The sequence below is a fragment of the Lepisma saccharinum genome, chromosome 21 (assembly GCF_977018435.1).
Source record: "Lepisma saccharinum chromosome 21, izLepSacc3.1, whole genome shotgun sequence".
Lineage (NCBI taxonomy): Eukaryota > Metazoa > Arthropoda > Insecta > Zygentoma > Lepismatidae > Lepisma > Lepisma saccharinum.
The window spans coordinates 5028513-5051735 of NC_139249.1; the positions used below are offsets into that span (position 1 = coordinate 5028513).

The 23223-nt window shown below is 36.2% G+C and overlaps 1 protein-coding gene across 1 annotated transcript in view; it reads right to left on the reverse strand.

The window, feature by feature from the left end:
* Positions 1–7789: 7789 nt before the first annotated feature.
* LOC146004022 (endoplasmic reticulum-Golgi intermediate compartment protein 1-like) overlaps positions 7790–23223 on the reverse strand; it is a 32067-nt gene continuing 16633 nt past the window's right edge. The window contains exons 5-8 of the mRNA XM_083142591.1: positions 20854–21012; positions 16310–16410; positions 15227–15349; positions 7790–10839 (exon numbers count right to left, since the gene is read on the reverse strand). Coding sequence (XP_082998717.1) covers positions 10732–10839; positions 15227–15349; positions 16310–16410; positions 20854–21012 — 491 coding nt within the window. The 3' untranslated portion in view covers positions 7790–10731. The remainder of the gene's footprint in view (positions 10840–15226; positions 15350–16309; positions 16411–20853; positions 21013–23223) is intronic.

A 23223-nucleotide genomic window follows, 5' to 3' on the forward strand; every position in this document is an offset into this window, starting at 1 on the left:
ATCCTTGCAAATTAGCCAAAAGTGGCAGAAGAAGCGAAGTAAAATAAAGCAAATCAATAATAATAATAATGTAATAATAACACTATTATTATTATATTTATGATTACTAAAATAATAATTATTATTAGCATTATTATTAAAATAATTATTATTATTGGTAAGTTTATCCTGGTACTTGCCTCTCTCCCCCCCCCACCAGACAAAAATTCATGGTTGCGCTTCTGCTTATGTATATATATCACTATACTTCTTGATAAATGCATACATAAAACAGAGGCTAATTTTTACTAACTACGGGTAACTTTTGGGGAAGCAGAATAGAATTTTGGGCTTAAATTTGGGGAAGCAGATTTAAGAAGTTTTTCATTGGATAAGAATGCTGAATAGCATCCACGACAATTTTTCTAAATAACTTTCTACCAAATCACAAATATTAATATTTATTACCTTGCTCCTCAGGTCCCAGGAGGTTAACAAAAGCACCTCTAACTTGTAAATTTTAAATAAACCTGAAAATTATGGGAGGCAAGTTCCATGTCAAGTTGCATTTGTGCATAAAAAGTAAGTTATTAACAACTATGAAAATAAAAGTATAGTCATACAGATTTTTCATTTATTGTTCTTTTAACAGATCAATTTGCAACAATAAAAAATAGCCAGTGGCACAACAGCCCGTGAGGGCCATGGCCTACCTTGGACTGCATCAGAACACTTACGGGGTGACATGTGGTCAGCACAGTGAACTCCCAGTCCTTGTTGTAAGTCTCTATGACCCAGTTACTCTAATTCGTAGCTCCCCAGTTCATCACACCTGGTAGTTCGGATCCCACTTTAAACTGTAGGCCCAGTCCCAATTAGCCTTGCTGTGCATAAAGTGGACTTAAAACACCAAGTCAATCAATCAATCAAACCAGTTTCATCACGATGGTGGGTAGCCACCGGTCTCTTACACAGGCCGAAATCTTACGAGAAAAATTGTTAGCTTCTCCTAGGACACAACCTGCATGCCTCATAGCAGGAGCTCAAATCATGATGCTTTAGACCGTACAGCCTTGGTGCTGGACAATTTGCAACAATAAAGCACTTAAAAATGTGAAAATTGCAATTGGTAAATTTTAAGATATATTTTATTTTGAGTTCCGATATTGTTTCTGTTCTTGGCAATTACCTTTTTTTACAATCCTAGTTTTACAGCACTGATTATTGTATGTTGTTTTCAGACAAAATTTCTCACTTAACCCCACGCGAGAACTTGTAACAGCGTCACACGCACACGGAGTGTCGCTCCACATCTGTACTTTCAATATTTTTGTTATATAATATGTTGCTAATATTCATGCTACATAAATATTTCGTTACAAATTTCACATGTTTGGGCCGTACATTTTCCACTTACAAAGTCTTTACATTTTGTATACAAAGTTATTGATTTAACTCTTCTAAGTAAATATTACACTGAAGTTTTTATTATTGTTTATGCTTAAAATGTAAATGAATATTTGGAAAAGACTAAATACCAGTAATACTACTAAAAATTATGATAATAACAATGATAGTAATACTATTATACTAATAGTACGAATTGATAAAGCACAGGATATTGACAAAAATGGACCAACTAATTTATTTTAATGATTATCTGAATGACAGTCTATTTCCACACTTTGCATCTTATCATCACATTCACTGCATCCATAACTAACAATGTGTCCCATATGTACATATCTAAACATGAAGTGATTAGAAAATAAAGATTAATTAAAAATAAGATACAAAGCCAAACATAACATGCAAGTGGACCAAAAGTTGCTTTGATGACTCTTGAAGCTATATTTTTGGGAAACAAAATTTTAAAAAAATGTATACTTACTTATTTCTATACAAAACCAATAAAACTAATGAAAAAACAAAAAATTACCTGATTTGTAGATTAGATAAATCACAGAACGCACACAGAGCGAGATTTAGCAATATTAAATACACAGAGGCATGCGCACAGAACGTCACTCCACTTTCAAACTAATCGACTCGCTGCCAACTACGAACTGAATGTTTATTGCTGTCAGCTGCCCCAGTACCTTCGTAAGAGGGAAGCTACTGAGAAGGCTTCCTCTAAAACATGTTTTATTACACTCGGTTGCCCCCTCCCCATACCCACACTCTTTCGCCACATTTGCCCCTGCCCTATGCTAAATCTAATCTACAAAAGGGAATTTTGGCACCGTGCCCCCCCCCCCCCCTGGTTTTGGAACCGAATCGCCGCCACTGATTACACTTTATAAAACAAAATTTCCTAGTTGCGGAGTTGCACTCCGCGGCATGTGTGGTGGAGGGTTAAAATCAAATTGAACTTGCATATATATATATATCAGCACATGAAAATCAAATTCCGTGATGCAATTTACTACTTCAATAATGCAATGTAGGCCATACAGAGGAAAAGGCATTCAAAAAAGTTGGTATGTTTTGTATGTGTCTAATGGTACAGTACAGTTGTATGTTAGTTATCTTTGGAATTTTGAGTTCATTCATTTCATATTTTGTCAACTGTTTAGTGTTTCACAGATACCCAATATCAGAACAACAAAGAGAGAGCCTAAATTCACTTGAGCCAGAGACTCAATTCTTTCCCTTCTACTTCAGTTTTCATTTCCATTTGAATATGTTTTTCTCCATATAATTAGTTTACTTCCTGTTGCATTACTGAACGTGTTCCTTGCTATGTTCTACAACACAATGTGGTTGGTAGCATATCATGCAAAATATGCCCTTACAACACTGGCATGCAGAGTTTCATGACAGGAAGGTGTGTTACATAAGTAATCAAATGATGTGTTGGGTTGCCAGCATACTGGTGGCAAAACTGCTTCTTTGAACTTTTGTAGCACCGAAACAACCCCTTCTCTCTTTCTAGGTGGGTTGAGTAGATACTGATGCATCGGCAGTGGCGGTGATTACGGGGGGAGGGGTGCAACTGCCTCCCCACTTTTCGCTACTTCTGACCCCACACCATGCTAAACCTTATCTACAAATGGAAATATACTGTCTTATATGTACCCCACAGTTTTGGAACCCAATCGCTACCACTGTGCATCGGTATACAATATCAGCATATATTTTTTTAAGCTTTTTTTTTTACAGCATACATAAGATGCCACACAACACTTTTGTAGTATAATTATCCTCAAAGTTATGCAAATTCGAAGTTTACACTTACTTTGCATCAAGATGTGATAGCATACATATTATATTGTTCTGATGTAATGCTGGAATATTTTTACTCCGGTAAATTAATGTAATTGGGGTGCAATACTCACACACTAATAACAATCAATATTTTGAACTTTTAGTTGTTACAACTTTCAAGCATTGGTATTGGTGGGAATCTGTAAAAGTAGTACTATGGCATCAGTTGAAAGTGGCACTGGCTCAGACTTAATTCTCTCACACATAGCACAAAGAGAGACAAGAGATTAATGTTCTATCAGCATCGGTTGTCCCACACCAGCCATGCAGTCTAAGACGACATGCTTTATACTTGGGGATGCATGTAGGTTCAAGTCTCCTGGGGGAAGAGTAACAACTTTTCTCCAGAGATTTCGGCCTGTATATGGGACCAGTGGCCACCAACAATCATGGATCTACAAATGAGTAGTGTACCCTGGTCATGGATATCTACGACTGAGGATTCGTCATGCTGACCACATGTCACCCCGTAAAGTCCGCGCGTTTATTATGTCCCCATCGGCAACCCTTTTATAAAACTTAACACTGACAACAATAGCAAACAATAGCCAAGCCGCTCCGGATAAGCGCGTGCACTCAGACGTTGTTGCCACATTTTCTTTACATTTCTTGTAGTTGCAAGGCGCCTCTCGTTATTTTTGCTCCATAACCACGTGCGGGGTTGATTCTTTTAAAGTAGTTGTGTTGTGTTATGGTGCTGTTTTGTTGCTTTGTTATAGTGTTGTGCCTTTAGTTTTTTCCTTAGACTTTGCATAATGCAAGTTATCACTCACGGCTGCTAGTGAAAATCCTAAGTATGAAGACAAAACTGCTGGATATTATTTCTTTCATGGAGAGCAGAGGTACCCACCCCCCTCAAAGCCAATGGCGCATTCCCCCCAAAAATCATGTCATGCGTCCCCCCAGATTATATCATGTGCCCCCCAAAAAACATCATTCGCGCCCTCAAACCATATCGTAATCCCCACAAAGTATTTAAATACGACAGTGTGTCTACCGAAAGTAACTTTTTCCTTAGCTTTACAGAACACTATACTTGATCTGCCCTTATTCCCTAAACAGGGGTGCCCATCACTCAAGACCACCCCTAAAATCGTTCATAAACCCCCGAAAATAGTTTGGATGAATGTGTAATAGTTGATGTCTATTTGAATGAAATACCATGTTACATTGTCCATATTTTTTGATTGTTCGATTTTCGAAAAAAACTTAAAGCTAGCACATTGATTGGTTAAATGTAGTAAATTAAAATATGCATATAAATAGTATTTTTGAGTGGGTTTATAAAACTCAATTTGAGTATTTAACACAAATTGTTACACAACTTAATATAAAGATAGAATAATTCAACCTTGGCAAACCAAATAATATGCTCCAGCCGTATAGCAGATTCAATTTGTTTCACGAGACAATACAGAACCCTAGCTAGAAATTCTTAACCTCAGGGCGATAATATAACAGGGTTCCTCTTTCAAAGAACTCACCCTCACCCCCCGTTTTCCTCGGGTAAATATAATTATTTTAGTAACAAACCATAATCCATAACAATAATTACATGTATTTTATCTTCAGTGCAAATTTAAAATTTCCCTGTGACAAGTTAGAGATTCGGATTCGATATATTTTTGTCCCAAATGATGCACCTGCTTTAAATTAAGCAAAATACCAACCCTAAGCATTATATTTTAAGAAGTGATGTTATTAATGAATATCGAGAATATCGCTTATGTCTTGTAATGCAGCTATAGTATGAAACTTCACATTCACCTCAGTAAAGCGCCAAACACGCATTCTCGCAACACGTGATTGCGGGTGAAGTGAGCAAGAAAATGTTTATACCCATTTCTTTGCAGGCTTTCAAGAATATTAATTTAATGGGGTGTCAATACTTCCTTAAGATCCCGAGATATTTTGTCTTTTCCAGCTTCTCTTTTGGCACGTTTCGGGTCGGAAACGTGTACTACATACAATATCGCTAAATACAGTCTCCAAAATTTAATGTTCGAACTCTCTCTCCACTACAGAAATCTCTCGACAATCTAAGGTTTAACACTTTATCAAGAGCTTCCTATTTCCTCCTTTAAATTTAATACAATACACCAAAATTTCCATGCTAGTTTTAGACAGCATTGCTTCCTCCAAAAAAATTAATTCTCAGTCTCCACACCAGAATTTCCGCAACAGTCTAAGACAATAGTAATACACAAGAATTGGATACCCCCTCAATTTAATGTTCAATCCCGCTTTAACTAAAATACCAGCCATAATGTAAGACCTAGAGTTGGATACTGCCCCCCCACGTTTAATTCAGAATCCCCCCCCAGAACCCCAGTGTCAATTAAGGCCTAATATGTAAGAGTTGGATATTTCTCCCCCCCCTTTCGATAATACCCTTAAACATTCCTTTTTAATCTTTATCTGTATTTATTTTCTCTTTCCATATTCTTTAATTTTGTTTCTCTTTCTTTTTCTTTTTTCCTTACAATTTCCTACTGCTATTCCTCTTTATCTCTTCAATTTGGCAACATCGCTTTCCTACTCCAGTTTGTTGCGTCTACTTCAAAAGAAAACCGCCAGCTTGGGTGTTTCTTTTAACAAAGAGTACCGCTCCCTTTGTTAACCGCTGGGGATATAATGAACGCGCGGACTTTAACTGCTTGGAGGCCGGCAGTTTGTAACTAGGCACTGGCCCTCATGGGCTGTTGTGCCATGGGTTATCATCAGCCCACATATCTGCAAACTTTGTAATAATTTTAACAAATTCTTCAAATGAACTGCGAAGTTAGTGCAAAATTTGCTATTTTTTAACCTAAAAGTATGCATAATTGGGAAAAGAGACACACGGTAGTATATATATGAGGGGTGACTGAAAAGCTATTGGGCCTACCCATGAAGGGTGGTCCGCAGCTCAATCGTTCATGGCTATTTTTCAACATAGTCCCCTTTCAGTGCCACACACTTTTGCCACCGGTGCTGCAGGCCACTTCCTTGCAGAACGTTTCATCCTGCATTGCAAGAAAGTCCCCACCACAGCCATGATGTCATCATCTGATGGAAAATGGGTTCCACCTAGGTGTTGCTTGAGCTTAGGGAACAGATGAAAGTCTGAGGGAGCCAAAGCTGGCAGGTAGAGAGGGTGTGGAAGCAGTTTGAAGCCACAGGACTCTATGGTAGACATTGCAATGGTGGACGTGTGAGCAGGTGTGTTGTCTTGGTGGAAAACACCCCCTCGCATCCCAAAAAACAGAGACCATCACCTTGCCAGCTGATGGCACTGACTTGAACTTTTTGGGGTTGGGGAGGAGGGGTGTTTCCACTGTTTTGATTGCACCTTGGACTGGCTGAAAGTGGTGGACCCATGCTTCGTCCAAGGTTACAAAACGTTGGAGAAATGTCACAGGATCAGCCTGAAGGAGGGTCAAGTTTGCTGCAGACAAGATGTCTCTCTGGCGTTTGTTTTCAGCAGTCAACATTTTCGGGACACACCTACATGACACCTTGTGCATGTCCAACTGTTAGGATGTGTCCAATGTGTTCCTGGGACATGCCCACTTTCTCTGCGATGTAACGTTCTGTCACACGCCAGTCTGCCATTACAAGATCCTGGAATGCTGTGATGTTTTCCTCATTGCTGGCAGTTGCTGGCCTTCCACTGCGAGGGGCATCTTGGACAGAGGTGTTACCCCTCTTGAATTCCACCACCTACTTTTTCACAGTGGAATAATAGGATGGGGCATCCTTGCCTAATGTTTCCATCATGTTTTTGTGGATGCCCTGTCCACTCATGCCCTTTTTCAGCAGGTATTGGATAACAGCACGATTGCTCACTTTATTAATTTTTCAGACAATGCTCACCTTCTTCACTTCAGATTTCAATATCTGAAACAGGAAAAAGGTATTAGTGAAAAATTTGGTATGGGGCTCTGCAAAGGCATGTACTATGATTAGCAAAACTAACATTTGTGTAAAACAAATGCATCATGGGTAGGCCGAGAACTTTTCAGTCACCCCTCGTAAATACAGAGAAATTAGTACTCACATGATTCATATGCTTTGGTTTAGTGTAAAGTAAATTTATAAATGTGCAATTATTTTTCTAAGGAAAATCTATTATAACAATACATACGATAATTCGGGAGTTGAAGCGCACAGGTTCTACGAGGTACATTTCCAATTTTAAATCGGATAAACAGATAATTGGTAATCAGCATTAGCAAATTTCATATCAGTACTTTATTAGTAATGGTAAAAATTTAATATTGGTTCATACCTAATAATATTGCATATAAGTACTACTATACTGTAAGCTCAAGCCAACACTCCCCAACATGTATGAATGATTAAAAGTAGATATTTTTACAACATAACATATCTAAACATAGCTCTTATGAACTTAGAACAGGCACTTGGGATATGGCACAAAATGGAGCCACTAGAATATGTACAATGACATAATAACAATTATAGTAAGTTTTATTGGATGCTAAAATTGAAGTACAAACCTGGTTAGTTTAAAAATACTGACATCAAATAAAACAAAAACAAAGTTTATCAATTTTATTTCATTGATGTAAAGTTGACACGATGCAATTCCAAACAAGACTTTTTTCCTTATTTTGTTTGTAATGTGGTTGAATCACAATTTCATTTACGTAGATATAAAACATATGAAGAATACACTTTCGTAATTTTTCTTATATCCTTGAGTTTCACAGCTAGAGTTACATTCTGCATCTCTCGTTCCAATTCCAAAGACACTGTCAGATTCAATTTTCTTTCGTCATTCATAATTTCATACTTTCCATTATCAGAGCATTTTATTAATAATAATAATAATAATAATACAAGTTTCATCCGAGTCAATATTTCTTAACAGAAATTTATAAAAATATTAATTCAAAATTGAGCACATAACATTTATTAATAATATAGAGACAAGAAGACAAATTCATTAAACTAGACTTTCAATATTAAAAGTAAATTTCAATTCCTGTCTCTTGAATTATAACTAATAACAACATAATCAGCAGATATCGAAGTAAATTTGCAGGATATTTTGTGTATTCTATTTTATTTCATATCTTAAGATTAGTGTTAAGTATGTATTAAATAATATTATTATTTTACATTACAATTTTTTTTAAATAATTCGCTGGATACCACATTAGCATGCATTGTTAATGGGACATTATCAATTTTCTAGTGCTTTTTTTTAATATAGGGATATTCACAGGGTGTTTACATTCTTGTGTCTCTTTGGAATGGGAGGGAACTTTATTTCTAGCTTTGAAAAAATAACGGATTTTAAAGAATGTCTTACAATCATTGTATGGCTATTGGTTGCAACCAATGCTGGCGCGTCATTTTGCCACCCTGGGCGGTGGCAGCAGATGCCGCTCCCTTTCAGTAGCCTTCGTGTGTTATCATTCCCGCAAGTTTTATACACTTTTCACACAAAATATCAGATGGCATGTCTTTATGCTTACCAATATCACTAAAGAAATTGAAAATTCACTATGATTTTTAAGCTGCTCAAATCTTTCTCTTAGAGCTAAAATAATAGTCTAGGACCTGGTCATAAAAATCATCTTTGTACCGTTTTTGTGTATCTTCAAAAGTTTCGTCATACTGAAACTGTTTCTTCGGCCCTGTACAATGTTTCCTATCTTTTGATCATCTATATCTAAATTCGATGCCAATTCTTTCTCATCAACTGGGACTCAAAGGTCGTTTACCTGAAAAATTTGTTTACCTGAAAAGGAGAAGAGGTGCTCTTTCAAAACGTAGTGTTGGAATAAGTATAGTTAAAAGCTCTAATGTCCAATTACCACTGCATGCTAATGACAATTTCTCATGTATATGTTTGTGTGTAGGGTAGTTTGAAACTTGCATCGGCATTCTGAATGATAAGTGAGCAATCAAGCAATGACATAAAAATTGAAATCTGTGTGCTTGTGCAACATTACGTAACTTATTTGATAGAGCTAGTTCAGTCTGAATACATTATACTTAATCTCAGACACACGTATTATTCCAAGTTTAAATTACACTCTTTGTGCAAAAAAGTATACATTATTCACTTCTTGTGTAAAATAAACTAAAAAGAGCTTTTAAAATCTTTCGAAGAAACATGAAATACTACATCATTTCTATGACCCAAAACAATGATAAAAACACAGAAGGAAAAATATTCGAAAATACACTAACAAAATAAATATTACTAATAAATGCAAGAGTAATACTTAACTAGAAACAAGTGATGTTTTAGTTGCAGCAAAAATACATCCACCATTAAAGGCAAAACTTGACAATCTCAATAACAATAATGATTAAATATAAGACTAGTTATAACAGTTGTGATGAACACGTTAACTTCTGGAAAAACAATTATGTATGTATTTCTGCAGTAGCTGTTAATTATTCTACAGAAACAGTTTTTAAACACTGTGAATGTAAGAAAACAACACAAGTACTTCAAGCAAGTCGATATTAATATAATGTGCAATAAATAAACACAGCAACAAATTATGATAGTAATTCTCTTTCTTCTGAATCTTATAATAAAAATTCTTTAAAAAACAGGATATAATCCTTTCAAACATATTGCTTATGTATATTTTGATATTTCTTATAGTGGTGTCAAACAACAATTTAATTGTTTCTCAAGATAAATACTGCTCAGAAAGTAATTTGGAAGCACTTTTATGTAAACAATGAACACAGTGTCTGATTCCCTTAAAGAGAACAAATATATTTTTACTGAGGATCGCCATTGGTCAACAGCAAATCATATTGGAAAATACTGAGAAAGATCACATCACAGACATTCTTAAGTCACTCAACTGGCTGATTAAGATATTCATAAAACAAATATGTCATATTTTAAACAAAAATGTATACATAACAAACCTCATTTAATTCAATCAAATGTTTTCCATGTAGTATCTGGAACCATCTGCAAACAGTATAATCATCAACACAGAAAAAAACTACAATTTACTGTTCTCTTGCCCCAAAACCTGACATACAACAGAATAAATTTTGATTTAATTAATATTCTATGAAATTATAGTTCACTATAGAAGAGAAAAATTATTACAAACTAAATTCTGCTAACAAAATTCCTCTTTTTTGTAAACTCTTAGAAATTATGAAGAGTAACTAGTACAAAGCACTGATCATAAATTACGCATTTTTAAATGTTACTATTTTCCGTACAGTGTGATCCAAGTATCTTTTTTATTTTTGTATTTTAAAAATATCAGCTGTATACAATGTACAATAATCACATGCACATTCTTCACTTTGTCAACTAAATTGATTATCTCTTATTAAATTTTGTTTTTAAAAAATGATTTATAAATATCTAACATTAGTCAACAATTATTTTTTCTTTCAATTTTGTCGCACATCTTTCAAACAAACACAGATAGGAATCTCTCTGTAACACTTGGAACAATACCAAATATAGACCCATTCTCCAACTCAGCTAAGCTTTCCAATCTCAAATTTCTTGAATATTTCGGATGCAGTGAAAATCACTGAATCAATAATGCCAGCCACGGTGAAAGTTCCACCAACAATTGCACAGAGCTGAAACAATTAAAACTATTTATAGTATTATAATAATAAAGGCAGGTAAAGATTAAATAAAATAAGTTCAGAAAATTTGAAATACATACTAATTTTTCCTCCGTGCTGTAAATACAGATTCTTATTTGATTTCAATAATATAACTACAGGGAGGTTATTTCAGTCGTTCACCGCCAGCGTATCGGCCGTTCAGCGGACTCTTCATGCAACAGGTCCCGGCAAATTGCGTTCAGGAAGTCCGTAACAGAAACCGCTTGTTTTGTAATGTTTCCACTTTTCACAATTACAGTTACAATTACAATTGAAATAAGCACGTACCTTGTCGCAAGGATGCTGTGTGTGTGTGTGTGGAAAAGGTGTCCTCCCAAATACAAATATTTCTGGCACCTTATTTCTGACAGAAAATCTTAGATTAGACATCGCTACTTTATCGTCAGTTGTCAGAAAGGGAAGACAGCATCCCGGCGAAAGCGTAAAATGATATTTAAAAGTAATAATAATGATGATCACTAACCTCCTGTGTTATAAGAGATGTTGAAAATGACCTCCTTTAACAGCAATACAACACGTTTCTTAGGTTCAAGAGATCCGGTCTATCGTAATTCCCTGACCACTTTTCTGCAAGAATTCGTTTTCACGTAATTATCGTACATAAAAACTCTCTGTTCAAGACTATATTTGTTTAACGACATAACTAATGAATGAATAACAATTAACACACAATAAAGCACTGGCCATGAGTAGCAACACAGTATAAACAACACGCGTACTGATAAACGCAAACAGAAGTGAACTTGAACGTACACTGACTAGTCTGGTAGCCGACAGTGTTGCTAACCATTTTTCGGCAATGTCCCTACAGACGTAGTCAAAATGTCCCTACGCCAAGTAAAGCGACTAAAAAAATTATCACCTCATGAGCATGCAAAACAGAAGATAAAATATACACATTTACTTACCAAATCTTTCTGCTCGGTGCTTCCACAATTAATGAAGGAGCGAATTTACATTTGCCTATCCTAACTTAACCTAACCGTACCTGGAAGCGGACCCGGCGCCTACCCAGCGTCGAATAACATGGGTACCTGGGGGAAACCCTGGGGGGTAAAGGCGGTCAGGGGCGTGATGCTGATCACATCACCCCCACTCACGACCGGATCAAGAAAGTGTGGGGCGTTACCCTCACACCCCCTATACGCCTTCATGGCGTGGTGCTATGCACAGGGGAACACTTTACCTTTTTTGTACCTGAATGGTTCGTGGGGCTATCCGTCAATGGTTTGTTGGGCTACCCGTTTTTCGAGCCCAAATTTTAACTATGTTTGCCTTGCCTAACCTAACTTAACCTAACCTTACCGAGAATGCTCAGTGGGGCTATTCCTGAATGGTTTTGCGGTAATTGTGATTACGAACCGATAAAAAATATTTTTTTCGTATCACTTTAACATCATCGAAGACGCCATTTTCGTATCCTGCAATTTTATGATTGATGTAATGTTGCCAAATTTACCTGTAATCAAATCAGTTCTTCTACATCGTGATTGTCGCTGTCACATGTAAGCATGTTCTTTGGGCAATATACTGAAATGAATAAGTTTATTAATTAGCCCTCCTGCACACTCCACCTAACAATCTGTATAACATTAACAACTTTTTTACTGTTCTCTTCCGCTATTCTTATACAATCCATGCTCTCCAAGTATGAAATCAACAGTGTGGCAACGCTGTAGACAGCGTAACTAATTGTAATTTGTTCATATCAACAAATATGGCTACCATACTTGTATACGGAGAATCATTGCGAGAATTGAAATGCTTATTTTACAACTTTTACACGTTAATTAACATTTTTTCCCCCTCACCCCAACATGTTAACTTGAGATAAATCATCACGAATAATTATTTCGTGAGTATAAGACGTAGCATAGAAATTACAGAAGGGTCCGGTATTGGAAATTCTTGCCTTAATGAATAATAGGGGTGTGCGGGACAGAATTTTTTGGGTCGGGACGGGATCGGGACGGTAATTTTTTTAAATCCCGACATTCGGGACTGAAAAATTTGCAATTTCCCGACCAAGTCGGAAAATGTTCGGGACGGGAAATGTTCGAAATTTCCCGAAGCACTGGAAATCTCAAATTTTACAAGTCATTTTCACTTTAAGTGATTGTTTTTGCATTTCTAGAATAAAAACTTACAATTTTCGATAAGTTCCAGAAACTTACAAGGCAGAAAACGTCGAGAATTAACGACTTTTTAAAGTAAAGGATCCCGCACACCCCTAATGAATAACGTTGAGTCGTTTACTGTTGATTATGTTATTTGAAGTCATACATGCTGCTGCTGTGCAGAGATAGATGTTGGTTGGTGATGCTGTATTTCCTGCAGTCTTTAACAATTCTGGTCCCATTTTATTTCCCTTTTTTGTTTTTGTTGAGTTGAGTTGAGTTGGTGTTTTAAGTCCACTTTATGCACAGTAAGGCTAATCGGGACTGGACCTACAGTTTAAAGTGGGATCCGAACCACTTGTGCCTCCACGGGTATCGAACCCGGGACCCCTTGATTACAAGGCGACGACGCTACCACTGCGCCATCGGGGAGGCCCTTTTTTTGTTTTTGTATCACTTAACATTGAAAATATTCTTTCCGTTTCCGCTTTAGAATGTGGCAATGTTAGCACTATTTTCGCGAGAGTGGAAATGTTTTCAAAAAGGAACTTGCCTTGAAAGTTTTTGGTAACCGATAACATGTTTCAAAATTCTGATGGAGATTTGTTAGTTAGTTCTTTTTTCTCCTCTTCGCTAAAGTATCCAGATAAACTAATTCATAAAATGTCATTTACCAAGATTGAAAAAAGTACCTACGTTTTCCCTCATTTGGCACAATCTGTCCCTACGTTCTTACGCGGGAGAAATTTAGTGAAAAGTCCCTATGCTTAGGGACATGTCCCTACGGTTGGCATCACTGCCGACACGTGCAGTATGAAGCGCCCTCTCGCGGCTGACAGACAACTCACCCAACCCCCGATAAGCTGCCGGCGCTGTCGCGACAACTGAGGATAAAGTAGCGATGACTAATCTAAGATTTTCTGTCAGAAATAAGGTGCCAGAAATATTTGTATTTGGGAGGACACCTTTTCCACACACACACACACAGCATCCTTGCGACAAGGTACGTGCTTATTTCAATTGTAATTGTAACTGTAATTGTGAAAAGTGGAAACATTACAAAACAAGCGGTTTCTGTTACGGACTTCCTGAACGCAATTTGCCGGGACCTGTTGCATGAAGAGTCCGCTGAACGGCCGACAGGCTGACGGTGAACGACTGAAATAACCTCCCTGTAGTATTGTGGCTTCACAATTTGCACAAATTCAATCCTCTTGCATGCTATCTCAATTATTATTCTTTTCTGGCATATGTACATTTAACTTTTAAGGCATAAGCTGAATTATAGTAAGTATCATTGTTTCTGGAAACTTCACACTTGGTTTTCATAAAATAATTCATTAGCTAAGCAAAGTGCCCACCATCCATGCAAAAATTTGAATGACAAAAAAGGAAAACAATCACATATCATGCAAAATTGTGAGGATATTATTACAGATAGTCCCAACAAACAGTAGAAGATTACTATGGATGACAAGTGCTCTGTAAAACCTCACCATGGTGGTACAAGAGGATTGGAATAAGGTTAATAATATCAGAGGCAAAACAAACATCAGATCATGAAAACAAACCGATTGTTCCATATTGATGTGGAACAATAAGACATTGTTAAGTTTCAGCTGAACCTTTGGCCTATGACAGCGAAACAGTTTCTGAAATGTTCTTGCCTTTTGAAAAACTGCTATGATATTCAAAAATGTGAAAAACTACATATGTTTAGAATTCCTTCTAGAGTATTAACACTTATCTTTATGTGGTTTGCATTCATTGTTTTCTAGATATTCTTCATCATTTCGTGGCCACGTAAAGCTATGAAGTTCCCCATGCATATAGCACCGTGGCAATAAGGTGCATTTAGGGGATATGGCCCCACACATTCTCCACCTCGGCCATTTTGGAGGCTAATCGCCACAGTCTGGCAGCCTTTACCTCCTCCCCCACCCGGAACCCATTGATTTGAGTCTGGGTGAGCCACAAAACCACTTTAGGCAAGGGAAAGGCTACAAAAATTCCAACCTTACATCACACACTCTGGGAATCTAACTCGGGTGTCCCGTGTGGCAGTCACACACCCTACCAACTAGACAATCACAGCTCTTTCGTTCTTTATGGCTATGTACAGCTATTAAAATATCAGCAGCAGGTCCAGCCAAGCCTTACAATTATTTTCCTCCATACACTTGCAAAACTGTTAACCTTTAGATATGATGTAAACTTACCGTTGTTATGAAAGCATATATAGGTTTCCTCTTCTCGTGATATTTTACTGTTATGGGTGTCAGATCGTATCGGAACCAAACTGCGGGCATGACACGTCTTCCAGGACTAAATGAAATATAATTCTGAAATAAACAAAAAAATTCTCAGCTTCCGTAACTTCTAAAAATTGAGTGCACCATGATTATTGCTTATAAATGTTAAATTTAGTATTAAAACCTGAGTATTTTCCTTAACACTAAGTATCAATAGAATCTGTAATAGAAGTATTACCAGCCACTAATGTCCATGTTGGTATCAACAGCAAATGCAATGATTTCGATTATAAACTCGTGACTGAACTGCTACATTTATCAAGTTTTTCTTTCACATATTACAATTACAAATAAAGTTACAGTACTGTAATAAACATCAGAGCATAAACACTGTGTAGGTTTACTTTATTCAACTCCACTGGGAACTGAACTGATGACCCATTATTAGGGGCATGCATATTTCGTTTTTGACGAAAAAATGGGCCATTATTATAAGGCAACAACGTTCATCACTGTGTTACATGTGTGACATTTTACATACAAAATTTAACATTCTAGACATAAGATTGGATTAAAATATTCATAATGAACTGATTTCATAGAATTATGAAGTACTTTATGGTGTCTGCTAACAAATGAAGAAAACTTGGGTGTGATGGCATAGCCTGAATGCATAAAAAGCATTAACAAAAGTGCGTTATGTGTGTGACACTAAAAATATTGCAAATTTTGACTTCATTTGTCTGTGAAGCATATGGGCTGCAAATGCTATTAACTTTCATTGGTGAAATGTGTAAATTATATGCATTCACAAACATCTAACCTTTAAAGGAATTAAAAACAATAATATTTATTATTATACATTATAATTTGCATATTAATTAATTTTGTTATTTATATGGAGTAGAACCACTTTTCATGGAATGGCCCCACTACACTATTGGGGAGGCCCACCCCAAAATCAGAGGTTAAAAAAAAGGTGAATCTTATATATACTCACTCACTCACATTCTCTCTCTCTCCAGAATACTTCAAAAGCTGTTTACTTACCCTGTAGGCATATGTGTATTGATATGATACCAACGAATTTCCATCAATATCTTCAAAGATCGTTGGCACAATCTTCATTACATATTCATGAGAATCTAATGCTGAAAAGAAACATTAATATTTTAATGCCGAAGACATTTTCTATTCCATAATTCTTTTTGTTTTCAATACTCAAAGAAAGATTTTGAAAGTCACCCAAATTATAGTAAAACTTCTTGGTGGTGTGGAGAGGGGGGAAGTACCGTGCGTCCATTTCGATCTGCAGCCGAGAGATCGGGAGAAGCATGGCGGGCGGCGCTGACGGAGATGCCGACATTTGCGGCCTGAAATGCCCGCTTATTTTTATGGACATATGCAGACATTTATATAAATATTGCAAAACTAGCACTAACCTGTGTTATAAGAGTATGGTTTTAATTTTAGTAGCTTAGTGACTGTATGTGCCGATGATTTTGACACGCCCACCTCTTGTGAAACACGGCGTAGAGGTTTGTTTGGAGAACGTTCTAACGCTGCACCAATATCATCGAGTTTTGCTTCGGTTAGAATCCGTCGTTTTTGCTTAGGTGTTTTAAAATTTAACGATACAGTTTCTCGTAATTTAAGGACAAGATGTCTAACTGTATCTCTGTGTGGAGTTGAAACGCATGGGAATTTCTGTACAAATTACCTACACACGTCTCGACACGAGTTTGTTTTCACGTACGTGTCATACATAAAAAATCTTAGTTCTAACGTGAATCTTGCGGCTGGCATTCCAATCGTCTCACTGACACGTCACACATACACACTACAATAACACAAACAAGTAACTGCAAGTAACCAAGAATAACACTCTTGCGCACAGTACGAAATTAACACGCTCTTGGTTTACATTGCTCGCCACTATATTTACAACTCTGTCTTCATCTAGTCGCGAAGGAACAAAAAACTCGAGCTCGGATATTTCGGATTGCAAGGAAGCTCACGAGAACCATTCACTTTTATCAGTTTCGTCTGCAGTGTAATCCTGATACAGTGTTGCACATTCGAAACCTCCAAATGATTCCCATGGCCACAAAACTCTTTCAAGGATATAAACTTAAACAGGACGTTACTGGTCAAAACTATGATTAAAATGCTTTATTATCTGTGGCTCTTAACATCGTTTCTATAGCGTAATTATTTGTGTATATAAGAGCAGAACTTGGATGAATTACAGAAGAACTTTTGCGTGTTATAACACAGGTTAGTGATCGTTTTGCAATATTTATATAAATGTCTGCATATGTCTATAAAAATAAGCGGGCATTACAGGCCGCAAATGTCGGCATCTCCGTCAGCGCCGCCCGCCACGCTTCTCCCGATCTCTCGGCTGCAGATCGAAATGGACGCACGGTAGAAGTTTGTATTCTTATATACAATATTTCTCTATGAAAATTTCTCAACAATATTATGAAAATAATTTATTTTCTTATGTAATACAAAATTACATAGTAATGTTTTTTCTTATTATTTATGCATGATGCTTTTTGTTTTCATCTTAATGCCACACATGTGTGCAGCTTTCGATACATTGCTGGGGAATTGCTAATTCTGATAGAGGAAGGTTAGGAGAGTCACTTGACAGCTGACTGAAAACTGGAATTGTACAAAACAGAAGGTGTTTATTGCGAAACAGTATTACACCAGTGGGTATTGTACTGTATCACTCACATTCCAACAATGTAGTCAGTAAGAGGAGTGTTGAGATTAGTTTAAGCATTTGAGAGAACTGGTAGGATTTTGATTTGATTTGATTTTTGTTATTGAGAACCCTGGAAATGGTAGAGGAAGTTCAGGAGCACATTCTACAAATTCCAAAGAAGAGTTAAACTATTAGCAGATGGGCATTTCATACAATGCTGCACAGAAAATCTACAAACATGTTAACTTATAAAACATTCAACTGCTGACCAAGGCAACATTTATAGTAGAAAAAATTATTCACTAAAACATAACATTTTCACCCTCGAATAAGGTCTTCTTCAGACAAAGATTCACAATAATGTTAACTTATCCTTACAAATTTCAGTTCAACCAATCAGCCAAAGCTAAAGAGAGACATCATTTTCGTTTTACTGGGACATTCAGTGAACTGACTACCCTTTACCGATTGATTTGTTGTTTTAAGTTCACTTTATGCACATATAGGCTAATCAGGACTGAACCTACAGTTTGGATCTACAGTTTAAAGTGGGACCCAAGCCACTATGTGCCTCCACCGGGTATCAAACCTGGAACCCCTTGATTACAAGGCGATGACGTTACCACTATGCCATTGGGGAGTTACTGTTTGGCATGTAATGTCTGCACATGGAATCTTTGGACCAATATTTATTGAAGAATTTTCTCCTCTTGGTCGAATTGAAAAAAGGTAATGTTTCACAAACTTCCAATTTGCAACATCAGACCAAATGGATCTTGTAATGTAAATCATGAAATAAACATATTACACAAGTGCTTTTCTTCCTACACTATTCAGTTTGGTCATGTAAATGGCAAGTGTGTCTGAGTGTGTTTTTAAGACCACTTGATGCACAGAAAGGCTAATTGGTAGGGGCATGCATATTTCGTTCTTGACGAAAAAACGAAATGTGAGAAAACACATTGTAGTGTTAATTTTTCATGTTTTTGAAAGGTGTGAGAAGCATTTTGTGACCATGTTTTGTCACGAAATAATGCGAAATGAACTGCAAAAAGCGAAATTAACTCTTAAACACGAAATTTAGGGTTTATTCACCGACGCGACACCTTGTGAGGTCTGAATTATCCTGAGAGTTATGCAATTCCCAGAAAATTGATTAATTCTGCTGTTAATATTGGAGAAGCAAAAATGGACTCCGTTACACAGAAATAAACTTAATACTCTGATAACTACATAAATATGCTATTAGAAGTGAAATGTTAATTCACTGGAATAAGTGTAGTTTTTAAATCAAATTTAGGATTATATTCACAATTTTCAAACCAAAATGTATTTTTATTTTTCACCGCTATAACACCGATACTTTATTTCATTTACAGCTTTTGAACCTGAAATTGACTCAGTTTTTGTACCGAAATTTTGCTTTTTTATTTACCAAAAATATGTGCCTCTACTAATTGGGACTGGACCTACAGTTTAAATTGTGATCAGAACCACTATGTACCTCCAACAGGAAGTTTGTGAAACATCATCTGTTATAAAATGCTCATTATAAATAATAATAACACTACAAATACAATGCCTTATTGAAATTACATTTTTTTTAAAAAAAATCCGGACTACATACAAAATCGTATTGGATTGGAATCCTCAAGGAAAATAAAAATACTAAAATGTACAAAGTACCTGTGGTTGTTAAAAACATTTCAAAAACAATGTATTGACCAGAAGTACCAAGGCTCTTGCTTAGGACAGAAACGATTAGAACATAAAAACAGGTAAGGTGAGAGGGGGGGTGAGGTATGCTGCTTACCTACCCACCTCATCTTCCATTTACCTTACATTTAAACCGCTACAGCTACATTATATATTCTAGTAATTTTATTATTAAGGAAGTGTCAAAATGGATAATTGTGAAAAACTTTAATTCTGAAGGAACTCATGCATAAGTGAGTCCCAGAAAAGCTTTAGTGGAGAAAACCATGGAAACATCAAAGATTTGGAGTGAGATGAAGGTATAAATGGAGGGAAAAACAGAACTTGAGGCAAGTGACTAATCAATGCACTTCTTAACTGAATACAGAGGAACCCTGATATTACATTTTACTGCTTTATACATTTAATCCTGATGGTCTCAACATAGCAAAATGCCTCGATTTTATGTTTCCCCGCATTGATGTAGTGAAATTAGATGATGATTTAAGTTTTAATCAAGTTTTAGAAGATGCCAGCTTATAAGATTTTTCTCCTTGATCCAATCAAGAACGTAACATCGAGGTTCCACTGTACAAGAGTGAAGGTAGGTCTTGTAAACTAGAAATCTTCTTCAGATGTTACTACAGGGTGACTACTCTACCACCTTGATAAAATTCAAGTATAATTCCCAGTTTTCAAGGTGAACTTTCCAAAAATTCAAGGGTACAAGCAGATGTTAATTCTATATAAGAATTTCAAACTCAAATTTACCTAATCAGATTCAAGATATCTTGCAATAATGTTCCGTCTGTCAGATTGTTCGGCAAAGGACACTAATGGATTGAGAAAATTCTGTTTTATTTTCTACGCAGCTTAATTTCCTTCCTCGATAAAAAAGAAAAGCTAAACTATGAAAAACTTGCCTTGGGACATTTATAAATATATCCGAATTTAACGGGATTTGGAGTTCTACAGAGAAGTCGACAGAGAAAAATTCACGCAGAATGCACGCATAATTCCCGTAGCCAATAATTCCAGTAATTCCCTATGAGTAGTCACCCTGTACTGGATTGTTAAGCTAGGAGAATTCCTTCATGCATATGTTCTAGTCGCATAAATGAAATCAATACTATTAATGTAAGTACACTTTCATAAAAGTGCATTCTAAAATATATATACATACCATCACCATCAAGTTTTTGCCTGCCAGCAAATGGATTGAAGCTGCCAGGAATGTCCGATCGTATTATTTTATCCCCAAAAGAGATTTCATGTATAATATGTGCAAAATCGATATCTTCAGGCTGCATGGTCGCTGAATGCGTCGATACATGGAAATTGCCTATGACGTAAGAACACAAGATATCATCAACAAAGCCTTAAATTTCCAGCCTAATTTTAGTAAGAGGTAAAACAGATAGGATGAATTCTGAAGTCGTTTTATCTATTAAATTTTCAATTTGATACAATCTTTTCACAGTAAATACAAAGAAAATCTAAAGGAACAACTGTGTGTTATAAAACAATATTGATGCAGATGTATGGGTTGGAATTTATTTATTTTCTTGTAGTTTATGGTTATTACAAGCATAACAAAATTTTTTATCTGAAATAAAAGTGAAACAGAATGCTTCTTTTCACAGTTAGGTTACTATATTACAACAATGTAACATTGACAACATCCATTATATAAGGGATTCTTTTTGTTTAAAAAATTGCTAACCATTGTTATAACTGTATCTTTAGTCAAAATATAAATAAATGTCTGATGAAGGGAGCGTGTGTTCTCCTGAAACATCACAATGAAAAACTGTTTTGTTATGTTTGTAATAACCGTAAACTACAACAAAATAATTCTAAAATGCAAGCAATGCATACATACAAGAAAAACTGGAATTTATTTATTTAGTTTTCTGGCATTTATCTTTAGTGAGGTGTGCAAAAAATGCTCCACAACACTTTTGCAAATGTATCTCCAATGTTCCTTTCTTTCTTCAGGGTGGCTACAAACAAGCAGAAATGAAATTCCCTGACTTTTCCAGGTTTTCCAGGACAAAATTTACATTTTTCCCTGACAATTACAAACTAAACTAAATCGATGTTCTTTCAAATAGAAATAATAAACTCATACAGATCCACGTATGGTTTTGTTAAGTACCAATATTATCTTCTATGAAATTGACTTATTTTCTCTATTATCTATGATTTGAATTCAAACTGCAAAATAGTGAATTTGGAAAATTATTACAATTCACAAGCTAGGGAAGGATTACGGAATTTTGTCATACTTCATTATTTTTAAAGTTACGACTAAATGAGATGAGAGTGAAGAGTGAATGATTGAGAAATACAATTTGTAATTTATCAGTCTCCTTATACATTCTCGGTATTATATGTTGACATTTCCACTGAGGTTTGGAACCCTCTGCTTGCAAGAACCATGAGTGCGTACTCATTTTTCAATGCAAAAAGCTACTTCTCTCTTCTCTGTAAATCAAAACAACTTAACTGTTGCATATAAGTGAAACAATTGCATCGAACAAAATAAAGTGTCATATTTCCTTACATTATCAATGGGATTTCTGTTTCAGTACAGTATATCCAAGTGAAGTACTGTGAAACTGACAACATGCAGTTATACCATTAATGCTGACCAAAAGGGTATGTATTAGAAATTTAATGCAAGGAATTTATAGAATTGCATTGTATAGGTACCTGATTTAGCAAACCACACATTAAAACAGGAACACTCTAATAATAAAAGCTTCTGAAAGTTCATATACGAGGAGCATCCTGTAAAAAGCTCCAATGGTGCCTATACGCAGCACTAGTGGTCGGAGAGCGACACACACACACACACGTGCAGGCAGGAAGAAATGGCATCTAGCTGTAATCTGGTACAGTTGCAATGCAGCCATTTTAGGACAATTCTAGGTTAAAGATTTCAGCTCTCATACAGTCTCCCACCGACTGCGATGTAGCCTACATTGCAAGCTCAGAATTTGGCACAGAGCCACCAGCAATCGTGTGAGGTGTGCAGACCGGACGTCGTGAGTGATAGTATGGTCAGACGATGGTGCAGACAATTCACGGAAGGCCAATCTAATGTGCACAACCCTATACAGCTGAGTACACACGGGCCCTTTGCATCACTTCAGGTGAGAGATCTTGGACCTGTCCCTGTACATCCCTGGCCTTGAATGTACCGACTTTCATCTCTTTGTTTAGATGAAGAGGTTTCTGGCAGGGCAAGGATTTGACAGCTACACTGCGGTAGAGATAGTTCCAGTCTTTGCTGTCAGACACATATACCATGGGCATACAAAATTTAGTGCCATGCTACGACAAATGCCAGAACAACGGTGGTGATTATGACGAAAATTAGGTTAGGACTCACTGTTACTAATGCAATAAATTACTACTGATATTCTTGTTTTATTTATGGCTAATCGGTAGGGACCTTGATATTTTTTTTTCAAATTCGTGTATTTTCTTATTTTTTTATTTTTTACTATATGGTATTATTTTCCCCAAAATTCACATTTTCATTTTA